The sequence below is a fragment of the Squalius cephalus genome (genome assembly GCF_949319135.1).
Source record: "Squalius cephalus genome assembly, chromosome: 19".
In the NCBI taxonomy this organism is placed as follows: domain Eukaryota; kingdom Metazoa; phylum Chordata; class Actinopteri; order Cypriniformes; family Leuciscidae; genus Squalius; species Squalius cephalus.
The window spans coordinates 1,116,007-1,135,640 of record NC_137140.1 but is presented as its reverse complement, the minus strand read 5'-3'; the positions used below and the strand labels follow the sequence as shown (position 1 = coordinate 1,135,640).

The 19,634-nt window shown below is 37.9% G+C and overlaps 1 protein-coding gene across 1 annotated transcript in view; it reads right to left on the bottom strand.

Moving 5' to 3' along the window:
* Nucleotides 1-1,487, bottom strand: part of gsg1l2b (gsg1-like 2b) — a gene marked incomplete at its 3' end in the record, with an annotated part of 16,904 nt that extends 15,417 nt beyond the window's left edge. The window contains exon 1 of the mRNA XM_079852248.1: nucleotides 1,005-1,487. Coding sequence (XP_079708374.1) covers nucleotides 1,005-1,305 — 301 coding nt within the window. The 5' untranslated portion in view covers nucleotides 1,306-1,487. The remainder of the gene's footprint in view (nucleotides 1-1,004) is intronic.
* Nucleotides 1,488-19,634: the final 18,147 nt, after the last annotated feature.

The window sequence follows — 19,634 nt, the reverse complement described above, 5'->3', positions numbered from 1 at the left end:
ACCACTCAAGCGCAGAGTGTTCATGTGTATCAGTATATCGGATCCGTGCGGCTCTTAAAGTGACAGCAGCCTAATATTCCCATTCTACAGTAAGCACATGTAGTTAATTAATATTACTAAGTACTTATTTGAGTTCTACGTCACCTTAAAGTGAAGTGTAACCAATTATAATAAAAGAAATACGCACTATTCAAATAACAAAATTTCTATTCCTAATCTGTATTTGACTGAATGATAAAGTGATAACCAGTTAACGCCAAAAAACACAGATCACCTGCCAATTATACTTAATCACAATATACGAAACGAAACAGAAATGTTAAAAAGCAACCAGACTCTGTCGGTAAACAAGGTGTGCGCGCTTGAAAACGTAGTTAAATAATATCACTATTTGAGTAGCCTACTATGCCACCTTATAATAAACTGTAGCCTAACCAATTATAATAAAATAAATACGCACTATTCAAAGAACTACACAAAATGTATATTCCTCCTAATCTGTATTTGACTGAATGATGAAGTGCACAGAAACAGTAAACACCAAAAACACAGATCACCTGCCAGTCATCCTTCATCTCAACATACGAAACGAGTTTATGGATGGATGGAATGCATAGAAGAATAAGTCAGAAACAGAAATGTTAAAAAGCAAAACAACACGTAATTGTGTGATGGGAAGAAAATCCACCCAAAAACACAGATCACCTGCCAATTATACTTCATCATCACAATATACGAAACGAGATAGAATGGATAGAACAAGTCAGAAACAGAAATGTCGGAAAAACAAGGTTTGCACGCTTGAAAAACAGGAAAATGTTTGATGGAAAGAAACGAAAGCCATATCCTTACCGACCATTTTTGGATTTTTGGATGGATAGAATAGAATGGATAATGGATAAAATACGGCAGATGTTAAAAAGCAACCAGACTCATCCTGTCGGTAAAAACCAGGTTTGCGCGCTTGAAAACACGTAATTGTTTGATGGGAAGAACATCCTTACCGACCAGGTCGACGTTCTGCTCGCAGGAGAACCAGATTCCGGTGTGGAACTTCCTCAGAACAAACTTATCCTCTCCGGTCTCCCACATGTACTGGACCCTCCGGCTGTCGGTGAGGTTCGAGCTGTTGTATCGGATGCAGTGTGTGTGTTTGCCGGTCACCGGTTCGGTACAGAAGGGCTTGACAACTTTCCGGGTTCCCTCGCACCAGTAGCTGGTGGTGAGCGCGCATATCGCGAGCATCAGCGCGAGGAAGTTCAGGGTGAGCGCGAGCGAGCCTCTCCTGCGCCGGTCCATGCCCATGATGAGAACACTGAACACTGATCCAGAATCAGCTGGTGCTGCGAGAGAGTGAGTCCGAGCCTTAAACCTGGATCGTCATGTAGAGTCAGTCCTTCAGTGCTGCGTGCTCGCGCGCGCGCGCTCCCCAGTCCGTTCTGCACACTGCGCTCGTGCGCTGCTGTCGCGCGCTTCGCTTCTCATGTGATGTCAGTCAGAATCAATGAACGCCGCGAGTCATGGATCTCTCTCCTTAAAGGGTTAGTTCACCCAAAAATGAAAAATTATCCCATGATTTACTCACCTTCATCCTAGCCTAGGTGTATATATGACTTTGTTCTTGCAGCCGAATACAATCAGAGTTATATCAAAAAATATCCTGGCTCTTCCAAGCTTCATAATGCCAGTGAATTTACCTGAGATTTTGAAGCCCAAAAAAAGCGTATCTCGGGGAGTAACTTGCGTTACTTATTTGAAAAAGTAACTCAGATATTATGTTGTAATTATTCAAATTAATGTTACTTTACTAGTCACTTGAAAAAGTGATATGATTACATTATTGTAATGCGTCACGCGCAACGCTTTTCATAGCAGGTGATGAATAATGAGAAGCATCAGGATGAATCTATGAATTATTGAGGCATGCAATAATTAGGAGTAAAATAGGACAAGGAGTAAAAATGTCATAATTTCAAGAAGATTGCAATGAAATCATGCGTTTTTGTTAGGAACATTCTAGCTTATCATTCGTGATTCATTTCAAAGTGCAAATGTTGCTGTTTTCCAAACTCGTAAGGTTGTGTCAGAGTGTTTTATCACATGTTACACGAAGGACGCTGTGGAAAACAAACTGCTTCATTTTCGACCTAATTTATTAGTGTGTGTTGGATATGAGGCCAGCGGATCAATATTAGTGACAGAGCGCTAACCGGCAGGGCTCTGGAGGATGAAGTCCTCGCCTGGACACGTTGACACCCGAGCGTGAGAGATGCATCAGTTTATCCGTGTCGATACAGGACTGAAGGCTTGCGATGAACGCCATCAGTTCCTTCCGGAATTGACTATATTTTTTGAGTACAGGTTTGAGTAAAGCCATGGCTGGTGTTTTGTGAATGTATAACCTGGTGTGGAATTGCTCGCCATACAGAATGTACAGCTGTTACTGGAAACAGAACTGAGTTTTAGAATTGCCATCCAGGGTTATCATTGTCAACTAAAACTATAGAACACCACAAGGGCTGGGTAAATATAGGACAGAACACATGTTGGGTTCATTTTACCCAGCAAATTGGGTTGTTTATTTAACCCAGCACAATGGGCTGTTTCTATAGTACTAGCTTTTTTTATTTTTTTTATTTTTTTTACTTACTTTTTTTCCCATACATGAATTAATGTTTACGGATTACCTTAAATCCTTAAAACTTTTTAAAATCTGGTGTCTGGATCTGGGTTACACCAAAACTGGGTTGTTACGTCTGACCCAGGATCTGGGTTACACCAAAACTGGGTTGTTACGTCTGACCCAGGATCTGGGTTACACCAAAACTGGGTTGTTATGTCTTACCCAGGATCTGGGTTACACAAAAACTGGGTTGTTATGTCTTACCCAGGATCTGGGTTACACCAAAACTTGGTTGTTACGTCTGACCCAGGATCTGGGTTACACCAAAACTGGGTTGTTACGTCTGACCCAGGATCTGGGTTACACCAAAACTGGGTTGTTACGTCTGACCCAGGATTTGGGTTACACAAAAACTGGGTTGTTACGTCTGACCCAGGATCTGGGTTACACCAAAACTGGGTTGTTACGTCTGACCCAGGAGCTGGGTTACACAAAAACTGGGTTATTATGTCTGACCCAGGAGCTGGGTTACACCAAAACTGGGTTATTATGTCTGACCCAGGAGCTGGGTTACACAAAAACTATCCAAACATTGAAAATAACCCCAAAAAATTACCCAAAAGGCTCAACCCAGGATTTGGATAGAAAAAAAATAACCCAAGACTTTTTAGAGTGTGAAAGCATTATTCAAGACATTTCTCCTCATATAGAATCTTTTTGGCATGAATGGTTCTTTAAAACTCAAGAATCCTATAGTTCTATATTGAACTCCATTGAACCTTTTATTCTGAGAGTATAGTATCTCAATGATGGTGAAGTAACTGTGTTGTTCATCATTCGGTTGATGTATCTGTGGCCTAGAGAGCAAAAGGCCAGGAAAGAGCGTCCAGAACGGCACAAACTCTGTCAGCGAGAAGAATGTCCCAGTTAGTTCACGCTTTACCTGACCCTCGGGAAATCACACGCACACATCATGAGGAGACATGGCTTGGACAAAGCTTGGAAGGTTTATACACATACATAAATGCAGCAAATTTGAGTAACATATTGACAAACCCAACCGTTGGGTTAAAAATGTAATTTAGAAATGTAACCCAACGGCTGGGGTTGTCCCTATTTGACCCAAATTTGGGTTAAAAAACAACCCAGCATTTTCTTTTTGTGTGAAAATCAATTGTTTTTGAAGAAAACAGACCTTACCAGATTTTGGTAAATGTGCTATTTCTTTCTTCTTGGGCTTGGAATGAATTGCAAAATGTACTTAATCTATGAGCATTTTTAAATGCATTTAAGTTTGAAAGGACTCTTGTAAATGTTTTCTTGATTGTATTTATTCATTTTGAATGAGTAATTTGTGGCATTGTTATTTCGTGACTCTCTCTGTGTGAAACTCTATGACCAGGTCTCTCTGGAAGAAGAGATAATAATATCTCAATGGGATTTCCTAAATAAAGTAGTGTTTGTTTCCACCGTCTCCACTGGGTTTGTTTTGCTGTATTTGAGTTTTCACAGCCAAGTAAACATCTCTGAGGAACGAGAAAGCTGGATGACAAAATTCTGTGAAATAACAGAACCTACTTTTCCATAAATCTTCACAAACAAATCTTTGAGGCCTTTTGTGTGTGCTTGAACGCAGACGGAGCACAACAGCATTTGCAGAAACTTTACTGCATGTCTTTAATTGTGGTTTTCCCACTGGTTATGAGCGTTTGCTGTGTCACACACACGTTCTCCCGTCCAGAGAGACGAGTTGGAGGTCAGAAAGTCCACAGTGTCCTTAATGCTCACGTCCAGATAATGAGACGATGCTGTCGCTTCATAATGCGCTAAAACGTCCTTCCAAGGTCACAACAAGAGCGGAGAGAATATATCATAACAGAATAATACAGATTCTCACATCACTGGTCGGGAAGTCAATTCCCATCAGAAAATCTGTATTGTGTAATTGCATATCTGCACTGAAGCTCTGATTAAATGAGTCCCCTAAAGGCACAAGTGCATTATTTACTCGTTAACTTTGACATTTCCAGCTCATATTTGTGTCTCCTTCACAGCAAGCTCATTATTACGTCCCGCTATCATAGAAGCTCATTACAATAAGTATGTCATTTATCAATCTCAGGAATGGCGAGTTACAATTACAAGATGGCCTCGGAGAATGTGGAGAAACTGCATTTAAGCTTGGATTTTATTCCATCGCAGATGCCTAATGGCTTAAGGTTACTAATCTGAATATGATTTATGAATCACAGTGAAACCGTGAGGACGTGTTTCTGTTTTTAAAGCAAAGTTTGAATGTATGAAGCTCAGCTCAAAGCTTCCAGTGGGCCTCAGGTGGCCGAACACACTTCCCAATCACTTCACGGATATCATCCCAGTGGGAAGGACTTTGCTATATATATCAAGGTAGGAATGTAATAAAAAATCACAGGGAGGCTCAGGAAATGCAATGATTCATCAGAACACTAGAAAGAGGATTTTAAATAGTACACTAACAATGTCTGTATAATTGTTTTTGGCTTAAAATAAATACTTTTACTCATCAAGCACACATTCAATTGATCAAAAGAAATGTATAATGTTACAAAAGATTCTATTTCAGATAAATGCTGTTCTTTTGAACTTTCTATTCATCAAAGAATCCTGAAAAATAAAATGTATCATGGTTTCAACACTGATTATAATCATAAATGTTTCTTGAGCATCAAATGAAGGATCACGTGACACTGAAGACTGGGGTAATGATGCTGAAAATTCAGCTTTGATCACAGGAATAAATTACAGTTTCACATTTTTCATTAAAAAAAACCCTTTTGAACGATGTCTCTAATATTGTTCTTACGCTAAAGATATAAAAAAATGTATGCTGACTATTGATATTGTACATGTTTTTGTCAAATGTATACACTAGTTATAATAATGTGACTGCTATTGATCACTTTGGCTCTGATTTGCTGAACCTAAGCTCATTTCTGAGAGAAAACGTACTCGGTTGCTAACATAACCTCGGTTCCCTGAGAGTAAGGGAACGAGTATTGCGTACCTATACGCTACGGGAACCCATTTTAAAACGCTGTGCTATCAGCTTAACACTTCGCCCTTAACTATCACATAGGGCTCGAAGCTCGAGGTTAATAGTAGAGCTAGTGGGGGCCGGACCATTAGGGGTAATAAAAAAAGTGAAAAATTTTCTCTTGGAAGAATTTATCCTGAGCCCAAGGCATTGCAAATGGCTGAGAAGCCAGGATCTGTGATTCAGTAATTCGGCCTCTGATTGGGTCAGAATGAGCAAAATGAGCGTTTTAAAATAAAGGCTTCAATATTCTCAAGAAAAGGAGTTTTCCCATAGGGTATAGCACGCAATGCGAGAGACCGCTCTCGAAAGGGAATCATCACTATGTGTTAATAATCTGAGTGCATGAACTCTTTCACATCCATGTGTTATTCATTGATCCAGGGATGTGGCTTTAAAACGCTTCCTCTTCAAACCCTCCAGATCAAAATCATCCACCCACATCATATGCATTCATCATACCAGAAGCAATCATTTTTTAGCAAACAACTCATTTTTTAAACATTTTAACAAAAATTCAGTGTTCATCAGAGGGGTCCAAGACCCCAGGACTTTTGTCACACTTGAACCACGAATACACACACACATAAAAACTGAATGGATTCCAGGAGTTTTGTGGTTGAAATTTTAAAAAGTAACAAATCCTTCCCTCGCGGGTCAATTTAACCCCCTTAGGAATGAATGGAATGCGAGGAATGCTTCAGTACACATAGAAAAACCTAAAAAAAAATGCTTAAAATTCTAACTAAAAATGCAAAAACTTCCCAAAAAATGATTTTATAATGTCGACATGTGTATCTGAATGCACACTGAAATAAAATAAGCTTTTTGGACAAAAAGTACAGTATAATTTTAGGGCTTCGCGTGAAAGATATGTTACAAAGTGCGAGGAGAGGATGAGGGTTAAAGTGTTTTGTCTGTTCACTGTCATTGTTTGTCGATCAGTCCTCATGTGTCTCTGATCGTCTGATCCTCTTCTCGGTCATTGATAACATGCATTATTTATCATCTCTTCCCAGTCCTTAATCCAGGACGATTTACATGGAGTGTGTGTTTGCCAAGGGCTTTTAACCCTGTTATTCATGAGTGCAGTTGTCATGACTCACATCACTGCACAGAATAATAATTTCATTGTGTGTATAAACAGTCGGTCAGGACAAAACAGAAAGAAAGAAAGCAAACACAAAAAAGTTTATAGCTGGAGCCATAAAGAGGTGGATCAGCATCTGATTTGCATATTTTTGTGAATTATGCTTTCACAGCCTTTAGGTAGCCTATTGTATTTTTTGTTAGAAAAATGTATTTTATTACACTTTAGAGTAGCCTAGTAGTAGACTGTTAGGTTAGGGTTTGGGTTAGAATAATAAGTTGTAAAGTTACTAACCGAAATAATGAGTTACTAAAGCAATAAGCCCCTTGAAGTCGTGATTTACAGTGAGTTTAGAACAGTTGTTAGACTCGACGCGGAGTAAAACCCCCTCAGCTGTTGTAAATCCACTGTAAAACACGGCTTCAAGGGGCTTACTGCTTTTATAAAACGGTTACTCCATAAAAATATTAATTTTAATATTTACTTCATACATAAAATAAACACCAGCAACAAAAAATATAGCGTTATAACCACTGATCTATATAGAATGACTGGATAGCTCATGACGTCATAAACAGTGAAGTGTGTGTGTCTATGGTGTGTGTGTTTGTCGAGTCATTTACAACGGCTTGGAACGCGATTCAACCAATCAGAATCAAGGACCGCGTTTTATAACATTCATTTTAACCATAGGCTTATTTGATGAAGGACTTAATGTTCAGTACAACATTTATTGATGTTTAATGAAGCCTCTATTCCCTCATTTCAATTTTATTTGTTTCAATCAGAGACTTATACAGTGCTTCTAAGAACACTGTTCTCATGGGGAAAATTCATTTGCAATTCCAACATGCCTCGTTTTCATCTGTCCTGAAACTTCAGTGAGGCTGAAGCAAAAGCATTAAAGTGATTAGTTCACCTCAGAATTAAAATTTCCTGATAATTCACTCTCCCCACATCATCCAAGATGTTCATGTCTTTCTGTCTTCAGTGGAAAAGAAATGCAGGTTTTTGAGGAAAACACTCCAGGATGTTTCTCCATATAGTGTCTTCAATGGGGTCCAACGAGTCGAAGGTCCAGATGTGAGTTTCAGTGCAGCTTCAAAGTCTCGACACGATCCAGCCGAGGAATAAGAGTCTCATCTAGACAAACCAGCGGACATTTTATAAACAAAATACACATTTATATACTTTTAACCACTAATGCTGGTCTTCCATAGCTGTGATGCGACACACATTACGTAATTATGTATTAAGGAGAAAAATTCTGAAATGTTTTCCTCAAAAACCTTCATTTCTTTTCGACTGAAGACAGAAAGACATGAACATCTTGGATGACGTGGAGGAGAGTAAACTATCAGGAGATTTTAATTCTGAAGTGAACTCATTCTTTAAGAGGATTAAGTTTGCATAATCTGGTGTAAAACAATAAGGTTTCATCGAATAACATTAGTTAACTCCATCAATGAACATTGCTTCTACAGCATTTAATAATCTTTTTTTTATTTTAATGTAAAAGTCCACAGACAGTCGGGTTATTCTCTCAGAGATCTTCTGGCTGGCAGTTTGAATGGACTGTCAAAGAACTCTGAATATTTACTCAATCAAACCTCAGCCTGAATACGTCAGTCGGACACACAGTCTTGAAAGGGTCTCTTTTGAAGAGGAGTTCCTGACAGGATTGAGCCGTTCCTGAGGGATCCTGCTGTTAAAACAAGACGACACACACTCCAACATGCACAGCTCAAACACACTGAGAGTTCCTGTGGACGAAAGACATTTCTGTCATTAAATTTATTCTACTTTTTGAAAACAAATGTGGTTCAGCATCATGCAAAAATATATATATATATTTTTTTTACTTTTTATTTTTTTATTAACAGAAGTCTCTTCTGCTTAAGGCTGCACTTATTAAATCATCTGTTTTCTATGTGAATATACAGTAAAGTGTAATTTATTCCTGTGATCAAAGCTGAATGTTCAGCATCATTACTCCAGTCTTCAGTGTCACATGATCCTTCAGAAATCACTCTAATATGAGGATTTGATGCTCAAGAAACATTTATGATTATTATCAGTGTTGAAAATGGTTCAGGTTTTTGTGTAAATCATGATACATTTTATTTTTCAGGATTCTTTGATGAATAAAGTTCAAAAGAACTGCATTTATTAGAAATGGAATCTTTTGTAACATTATAAATGTCTTCACTCTCACTTTTGATCAATTTACTGCATCCTTGCTGAGGTATTCATTTCTTTCTTTCTTCAGACCCCAAACTTTTGCACAATGGTTTTTGTTTTGTAAATCCTCTCAGAAGTGTCTGGAACTGAATGAACGTTTGAGATACACTGCTGTGTGAGGAAGAAAAGCCTGGTTTCTGCACTGACATTTGGACACTAATTGCTTTTTGAATAAATGAACTTACAGAAATCTCTCCGTCCTGAACCAAAGCACAAGCTCCATTCATCACCGTAATGGAAAACTCAAAAACAAAACCATATCAGCAACTTTAACCTCACAAAAATACAACAGAGCCTTCTTTTTCATCTTGCTCAAAAAACATTTAATTTCAGCATTTATTCTCCCCATCCAGTCCTATGCAAAGTCTGCTGAGAACTAGAAATATTATGGGGTTTTTTTTTTCAGTTAATGCAGACAAAAATAATGCAAACATTACAGTATGTAAGTTGACAAAATGTCCATTTATTCACTTTTTGAGCTTAGACCTGAAAATTAAATTTCCAACTTAAACTGTGGTAAACCTTGAATGCTTTAAAACACAGACTGAAGTTTGATCTCTTTTTAAAGATGACGCTTGGCAGATTATTGCTGAAGTGAGAAAAGATTTAAAAAGTGAACTTGAAAAAAGTTACAGAATTTTACGTTTATTGTTATGAAAAAAGAGCAAAAATACTATATCTTAAATTTTTGTATGAAATATATATTTTCAAAAACATGTTTTACTTTAAAAATGTGGGGGAAAAAAACAAAAAAACAGAGCCATAAATCTAAACAAGTTGTGTTCAAAATTTGAGCCTGATATCTCAAAACTGATCTTTCAGTGAGATGTTGTTCGGCTGCAGTACCAAACGCTTCCACTAGAGGAAACTCGTCTCATTCACTTCCAGTGCGCTCGTTTCTGACCGCGAGGAGCTCAAGTGGGACTATTGTTTTCAGGACCATTAAACCTTTATGAATCATATCCATGATTTTCTTTGTGTTCACACAGCAAGTGCCAAACCCTTTACCAAGTTTCGTACCATTACGATGAAGTAAAAAAAACAAAAGTAAAATTTTTCGTTCAAACTGGCCGAAGAGCACCAGAGGTGCTTGAGCTGTGAATATTAATGAGGTTACGTTGATGTAAATCTCATAACTTTTGTCTAAATCCTCCAGAAGAATATACTGCATACACATTCCTTCATTTCTTAGGTTCAGTTCACTCTTTAAATTGGCTGGTGCCAAAGCCGCTGATCTGAAGCTTGTGTCAAAGGGGATTTTATGTGGGATTTTAAGAGTGAATGCTCGAGGGTTTGGATGAGATAAAGATAAGGCAGAAACAGAGACGTCGCAGACATTAATCTTACAGGAACTGGCCACTGATGGACAGAGTCTCTCAAGAGTCAAATCAGTCAAACCCGCTTCAAAGACTGACAGAAAGGAGGTCGAACCCTGAAAACCAGCGTCACCCGTGTGTGGAGAAACACTGATGGACTGAGACCTTTAATTTGCCGCTTTCCGGATTTCAGCCGATCCGCAGGGATTCACCGTGAAAAATCCCATACCACACCTCATCGTGCATTTGATTATGATTCATAATCCATAGCGGTAATTACTGCTAAACTCTGCTTTACTGAATAGGCCTACTTCAAAGACCAGCGATTTAATGAGTTTAACACCAGACTTCATTAAACATCACCTGAAGTCGAAAGCCGTGACCCAGATACTGAGTCATGGGACGCGACAAAATAAATCACAGACGCTCCATCTCAGCTTCATCTGAGGGATCTGTGCCGTGCCGGGAGAAAGAAAGACAAACTCCTGAGCCAAAACTGCTCATTATTTCTAAGTCAAGGACTAACTTCAGGGCTTTTGTTTTCTTCTGGAACTGGGGTTTGAGAAAAGAATCATGGGAAGTCATCAAACTCACATCAGGTTTACATTACGTGCCCCACAGGAAGATGTGCACCGATTCATCATCTCTTTTGTCAGTCAGTACACTTTCAAAAAACAAATAAAATAAAAAACGGTAAAAAAACGGCAGCTGTGGTTGCCAGATACTGTAAAAAATACGGTAGCAACATTTTTGGTTTTACAGACTTAACATAAATTTACAGTAAAAAAATGTATTTCACTATCTGATATAATGTTCATTTACAGTTCTATTTAAGTACTTATATCTGTTTTGTACCATTTTAATACACTGACAACCACCAATCACAGTGGAGATGAGAGTCACATGATCAATCAAAACTCATTACAAGCAGCTTTTCCACAAGAGAGTTAATATTGATATATAGAAGCTGCACAGTGTCATTCATTCACACACACACACACACACACACACACACACACACACACATGTCTGGTGCACTATCTTTGTGAGGACTCTCCATAGACGTAATGGTTTTTATACTGTACAAACTGTATATTCTATCCCCTTACACTGCCCCTATCCCTAAACCTGCCCATCACAGGAGACATTCTGCATTTTTACATTTTCAAAAAAACTAATTCTGTATGATTTATAAGCTTTTGTACCCATGGGGACCTCAATTTAGGTCCCCACGGTGACACGAGTCCCCATGAGTCTGTGTGCATTCAGGTTTAAGTCCCCACCGGTGTAGAAAAACATGTCCACACATACACACACACACACACACACACACACCATCATGCTGACACACATACAATTTAAAAAATGCAATAAACATTTATTTAACAACTTTAAATGTGACATAAAAACCTAATTTACATAACGGATTAGAAAAAACTAAGAAAACGTATGAAGAAATAGTTATTTCAACAAAAATACATAAAATGTGAAGTGTCACGCAGGGGATTGTGGGAATGCCAATTTACGGTTTTTCACTGTAAATTATTCAATGACTTGTTCTTTTTCACTTCTGTACATTTAACGGTATTTTACTGTAATATTACATTAAATATACGGTTAGATCTAGTAATTCACCGTATATAGTATGGAAACTTGTTAACCAATTAACAGTTTTTCACCGTAGCATTTTTACAGTCTTTTACCGTTAATATCACAATAATTTTTTACAGTGGGTGTTTATATAATATTTATAACCTATATATTTTCTATTCTGACTATTATCTCATATGTCAGGCTTTACAGGCATAGTTGCATATAATTATGCACAATTTATAGTAATTACTACAGTAACTAACGTGTGTAAGAAGGACTGTAATATAAAGTGTTTCCTAAAGAACAAAGGCATGCTGTGTTGTGTTAGTGTATTCAGGACTGGCGCTGGGCGTAAAGGGATTTGTTCTGGTTCTCTCATCGACTGCTTACATGTAAATCAGCAAAGCAAACTTTAAGCCCTTTATTGAGGATCTGAGTCTCAAACGAAGCCAGATCATAGAGACACAGCTTGTGTTTATCCATGCCAAATACACACACAATCAGACATGACGAATTCATCAACACATGCATGTTAAATATGAAAGTGTGGCGATGGGAGAATGTAGGAGATATGAGTTAGAAATGGAAAGTGTTTTGTATAAGATGCATTCAAGAAAGATGTTTAAACACATACACATTTTTCTAACTGTCATAATTTGTAAAGAAACAAGTATTCATTACTTCAATGAGCTCAATGTTTCTGCCTTTAATTATTACATTGTTTAATGTAATACATTTTTAGCTATCTGTGATTTTGCATATGTCAATTTCTGAAATACATAACTTCACATAACAGATCACTCTAACTGTAATGTGGATTGTAAAGCTGCTTTGAAACGATGTGTATTGTGAACAGCGCTATAGAAATAAACGTGAATTGAATTGAATTGAACAGTATATACTTTGCATATTAACTTTGGTTGCACTTTGCACTTGCAGATTGCGTATTATCCTCATGTTATGCCTGTTTTGGTCGTTGCATTTCTTGGTTTTCTGTGACCAGCGCTTTATCTCAGTGTACAGCTGAGCTTTATGAAATTAAAACCAATCAATGGCTCAAACGCATCTGCAGTTTTTACAGTCTAACTCAAAGCACTATTGTGCACTTACACATCTGCACCTTTACAACATCTTACGTAAGACAATAACAATATTACACCAGAGGAAGAATGATTAATAACTATTCATATCCCTTCATTATACTGTTACACAATAGACTGTTTATAATATCACTGAGAATAAACTGATGCTATGAGAAGAAATCCATCTCTGAAACACCTTTCCAGGACAGAGGAATGTATGACTGTCAGGATTCAGCATAAAAGTAATGAAAGTTGCTATCCGGATAAATGATCTCAGGATTCAATTAATGTAGAAGTATCAGAACTGTCATGTTGAGGGATTTCCAGGACAGGGTTATCAGAATCTGTTAGATGTGGAGCTGTGAATCCAGCTCGTGAGGATTACGCCCAGGCAGTTTCCCCAGTAATGCTGTACAGAAGTCTTCTGTAATTCCCAGTTTAGCACAGAATCCCTCGACTGTCGCATGTGTTCGGGATCGAGTCCACTGCACGGTTCACAATGGTGGAGTGGCTCTCTTTTAATATTCCTCAGATGAACAGTAGAACTGAACTGCTCTCACCTGAGGCCTCGGAGAGTCAGGGTTACGGTCATTGAGTCTCTCAGTCACACACACACACACACACACACACACACACACACACACACACACACACACACACACACACACACACACACACACACACACACACACACACACACACACTCATATCTGGAGAGTGACGTGATTCGCTTATTTTGTCTTTATATGAATGTCACTGTTCAGTATAGCGTGGTGCATTGGAATGTTGTAATATAGATGTGGATGTGGAATATGATTGTTTTAAATGTGTGTTTGTTTTTTAGCTTGTGATGTGATGCCACTGACCTCATCTAACGGCCCTTGTGGGATTTATGAAGGTGTTGATTTAAATTAACTTAAACCATTAGCCATTAGCCTTTAGCCATTAGCTATTGCAATATGTACATCAGGGTTCACCAATCTCGGTCCTGGAGGGCCGCTGTCCCTCCAGGACTAAATTAAAGACGCACCTCTTCAGCCAGGCATTTATATAATATTTTTAATCTTACAGTTAAATCCGGCCTCTAGTTCATAAACGCCAGAGGAGAACTGGCCCCCGACTGAGCCCGGGTTCTCCCAAGGGTTTTTTTTCTCCATTAGGTCACCTGATGGAGTTTTTCGGTTCCTTGCCACTGTTGCCTTTGGCTTGCTCAGTTGGGGATACTTAATTTAATTAATCAATCAACAATACTATTGATGAGCATTACCAAACGTGGACGTTTTACACTAGAAACAAACACTGATTTACTATTTTATTTAATACTGTGAAGCTGCTTTGATACAATCTGTATTGTGAAAAGCGCTATATAAATAAAGTTGACTTGACTTGACTTGACTTGGCTGTCCTGCAGAGTTTAGCTCCAACCCCAATTAAACACACCTGAACCAGCTAATCAAGGTCTCACTAGGCATACTAGAAACTTTCAAACAGGTGTGTTGGAGCTGGTTGGAGTTAAAACTCTGCATGACAGCGGCCCTCCAGGACCCGAGATTGGTGAACCCTGATGTACATTATACAGTGTACAGTGTAATGGATGGACAGACGGACGGACGGACAGACAGATGGATCGATGGATGGATGGTCGGACAGACGAAGGAACGGAGGGACGGATAGATGGATGGATGGAGGAATGGAGGAATGGATGGATGGATAGATAGATAGATAGATAGATAGATAGATAGATAGATAGATAGATGGATGGATGGATGGATGGATGGATGGATGGATGGATGGATGGATGGATGGAGGGAGGGAGGGAGGGAGGGAGGGAGGGAAGGATAGATAGATGGATGGATGGATGGATGGATGGATGGATGGATGGATGGATGGATGGATGGATGGATAGATAGATAGATAGATGGATGGATGGATGGATGGATGGATGGATGGATGGATGGATGGAGGGAGGGAGGGAGGGAGGGAGGGAAGGATAGATAGATAGATAGATAGATAGATAGATAGATAGATAGATAGATAGATAGCTGATCAACATCAACAACTACAACACATGAGGAACAAGACAGCAGTCATGACAGTTACAGCATAGATGTATGAGATGATAAAAACTTATACCAGTAATTGTTCCCAATACATGAAAAATGTTACCAGAGAGAGATAAAGAGAGTTAAGAGACAAAGAAAAGAGGAGGCAAAGAAAGAGCCAGAGAATAAAAGAGACAGAGCAACTGTTACATATTCTTGTGTAAGCCATGTGACCACAACCCAAATGTGAGGCGTTGAAACTGACCAATCAGAAGATTACAACTTCCCCCAACCGTACTAAAGGTGTGTAAGAAACAGTAAAGCAAATGTCTTTGTTCATTTTCAAATATCTTTGATTATTTTCAATCCTACACCTTCATGAACACCAGACCAGAACAAAACTCTAATCCAACTTCATTTATATTCCACAAGTGCCGGATATGTGCCGGATCCGGGCCGACTCTATGTTGCTGTCATGTTGGATTATGAAAAGATTATTCTCTGTCATCTCCATCAAAGACTTTCAGTAAGTTCAACAGAATATTTTATTTTTTCCATGAATATATACAGCTTAATATACAGTACACAGATACTGTAATAATGTAAATCTTTCTTCAATGGTTCTTATATTAAACTATCAAATGTATCAAGCCACAGTGGATTAATATTCTTATGGAGGCTTCACAAATATGATCTAAGAATGTTTTGTTCTGTTTTCTCCTCAAATCAACAAATTGTTGGAAAGTTTAAAATAATAAGTAAACTAAAAGTTAAAAAGTCACAATTACAAGAAACAAAGTAGCAACTGTGAGATTCAAGGTCAAGTTGTTACATTGTGAGACTGACAGTCACAATTGGGGGATATAAAGTTGCAAAGACCTTTTTAAACAGAAACAGGCTTCATATATTTCTTCCCTTTGATTTATGCTTTTAAACACACCTCAGAAGATTCAGGCTCAAGGGAAGAAGCAAAGCTCACACTGAAGCAAGGAAACGTTCAGAACACAAACGGGCGAGAGTCAGACTCTTCCTTCTAACTCATTTACTGCTTTACTGCGTTTGCCACTGAAACACAAACTGAGGATCAAAGACACCAGGCGTTATTCCCTCCGCATCATTACTGTGATACAACAACCGTTTCATGAGAGGAACAGCACTGATGTATTAGTATCTGTCATAACTGTGGGTACAATTATTCAAAACAGCATAAAATGCATTGTAAAGGTGCATTACGAGGAATCATTAATGCATTAAAATACTTTCAAAGCAAGAGTAGTGGAATTCCACAGTTTGGGTTCAGTGAGATTTTATCACGCATTATTTCTATTTCTAATAAATGCTGTTCTTTTGAACTTTCTATTCATCAAAGAATCCTGAAAAATAAAATGTATCACGATTTCCTCAAAAATATTAACCGTTTTCAACACTGATAATAATCATAAATGTTTCTTGAGCATCAAATCATCATATTAGAGTGATTTCTGAAGGATCATGTGACACTGAAGACTGGAGTAATGATGTTTTGATCACAGGAATAAATTACACTTTACTATATATTCACATAGAAAACAGATGATTTACATTATAATAATATTTCACTGTTTTACCGTATTTTTTATCAAATAAATGCAGCCTTGATGAGCAGAAGACACTCTTTCAAAAACATGAAACATCTTATCAAGCCCAATATAAATATATACACACACACACACACACACACACACACACACACACACACACACACACACACACACACACACTGCACAACACAGCAGAAGGCAAGCTTTGCTATTCTTCTGAATAACTCTCTGCTAAAGTCCTTTGACTCACACAGAGTAAACAGAGCAAACTGGTGTATTGTGAGTGAAATGTGTGTGTGCTTCGTTCTGAGCTCTGATTGGCCGCTCTGCTCGTTACTGTGTATTTTAATGTGGTCTACATCTTTTATATGGATTCTATCCTGTCGAGGTTTCAGCATCGCACCATTAAAACAAGACCCTGACGCTCCAGCAATTAACTGGCATCAGCTCTCACACACACGCTGGACTGAAACACACACAGCAGAGCTCACACACACTATTACAGCAAATGAGCTAAACGCCACAAAACACGGCATGTTGTGTCTTCCTGATACATGAGCACAGGTGCTGTGGTATTTTACACATTTTCTGTATTAGTTTATCTTTATTAACTATTGCTGCTGCTTCATTTGAGGAAACGTGATCCATTTCGTCAGGATTCTTTGATGAATAGAAAGCTCAAAAGAACAGCATTTATTTGAAATAGATTTTTTTTGTAACATTAAAAAATGTCTTTACTGTCACAATTTGCATCCTGAATAAAAGTATTCATTTCTCCCTGTGGTGCAAACCCAGCTTTTAATGTTGATTATATGTCTATATGGTGTTTTTAATCTGCTTTAAGACAAAGCATGTGTAAATTCATAAGTCGACAGCATTGCTGAGTATTTCCTCCTTAAAACTGCAGTGAACCAAAGACAGTCTCTGGTGTTTCTGACGTCACAAACTACCTTGTAACCAATCAGATCAACGTGTGATCGTCAACCAGTGGATCTCTGAGCTGAGTGAGTGAGTGGAGGCGGGGCTTATTTGCATATTCATAGAACCGCGCATACTAAATGAGGCGAGGGTGTCGAGTTACAGTCAAGATATTTTAAGGCATGAAAACATTGTTTTCAAGGAAAAAAACGCTTAAATATTTAAACGTACAATATGTAATTTTTTTGCCGCTAGGGGTCGCTAACCTCTTACAATAACAAAGGCGTAGTTTGATGACGCAACATTTGCTAAGAATTATGGATCTTGTCGTCAACGTCAAGCCGACCGATCTAATAATGTTTATGGATGAGTAAATACATCAATGTTTTTATCATGACTGTGATATGAAGCACATTAGATCAACATTAGAATAACATACAGATCATATTCTAACATTTTATCATTGTTGAACTATATAACATTGATTAGTTTTATGTAAATGTGCTCACCTGTTTAATAAAGTACATGTAGGAGCGGTCAAAGTCTCGGACGTGGAGCTCTCGAAAACACCGCGCTGATATTAATTCTCGTTTTAGTTCTCCTTTTTTATCCAAAGTCTGCTTGCCATGGTCCATAATGTTTGAGCGAAACAACAACAGCGTGCAGATAGACATTACGAACTACACAGTTGTCCACATCTGTCGCCTTGGTTACTATCAGAGGGCTCTGGTTGCTATGGCAGTATGAGCAGAAACCAGGGAGAACGCGGATATGACGCCATTGACGGCAACAAAACGGAAATAAAGAAACGTGCCGTGTCTTCGAATTAAATTACAAATTTATCCTGGTTTGAAAGTTGTTGGAAACAGTCGGGATAATGTAAGTACACAACTAAAAAAAATATATAACATAGATATAGTGATTTTTGCTATTTTTAAAGCAAAAAAAATTACATATTGTACCTTTAATTTTAATGATCAAAGATGAGTTTTAAGGGATAAAATTATTGACTACAGGGGGACTTTAAAATGAAGTCTTTGCTGACGCCAAACTTTTAAATGGTTAGGATTAGTTGTTCTTCTGAAGCAGCACAACTGTTTTCAACACTGATAATAATCATAAATGTTTCTTGAGCATCAAATCCTCATATTAGAGTGATTTCTGAAGGATCATGTGACACTGAAGACTGGAGTAATGATGCTGAAAATTCAGCTTTGATCACAGGAATAAATTACACTTTACTGTATATTCACATAGAAAACAGATGATTTACATTATAATAATATTTCACTATTTTTAACTGTATTTTTGATCAAATAAACGCAGCTTTGGAGAGCAGAAGAGACTTTGTTCAAAAACATTAATAAATCTTAAATATTCCAAACTTTTTAGTGCATGTCTTTCTAAAGAGTTCTATGATGTATATAATCATTACTGCTGATGTGATTAATTACTTTACATCATTATAGCACTGACTGACTGATGACGCCAGCAGAACATACTATATTCATTCATTCACTATAGCAACTATCCCAAATTCTGTTTAAAATTAATTATTAAAATTGTATAAATATTACATAAACTTGTTCCACACTTTTAAAACCACTGGTAAAACATCTAACGAAGTATTAGCAATGTACATGTTGCTTGCAAGACATTTCATCAGAACACACATCTACTTCTGAATGCTCATCAATGGAGAACGATGTCTGGAGCTCGTTTTATTTTTTATTCCTGCGGCCTTGATTCAGCATCGATCAGAGATACTGAGAGCTGATACGAGAGAGAGAGATTAAAGGTCTCTAAACGAGCGCTAATGTGATGATCCAGTCCGGATGGTGATCCGAACTCATCCGACTGTGGGAGTCGCTGCTGGTTTGTTGTTGCTGCCAGAAGTTGTTTTACTTCTTCATTATAGCTTTACTAGAGGACAAGGTACAGTGTTGTTTGGCCTATAAATGGGTTTTAAAGTCACCAATTGACACTTATTTTTTAATGGTGACATATTATGCCCATTTTACAAGATGTAATATAAATCTCTGGTGTCCCCAGAATGTGTCTGTGAAATTTCAGCTC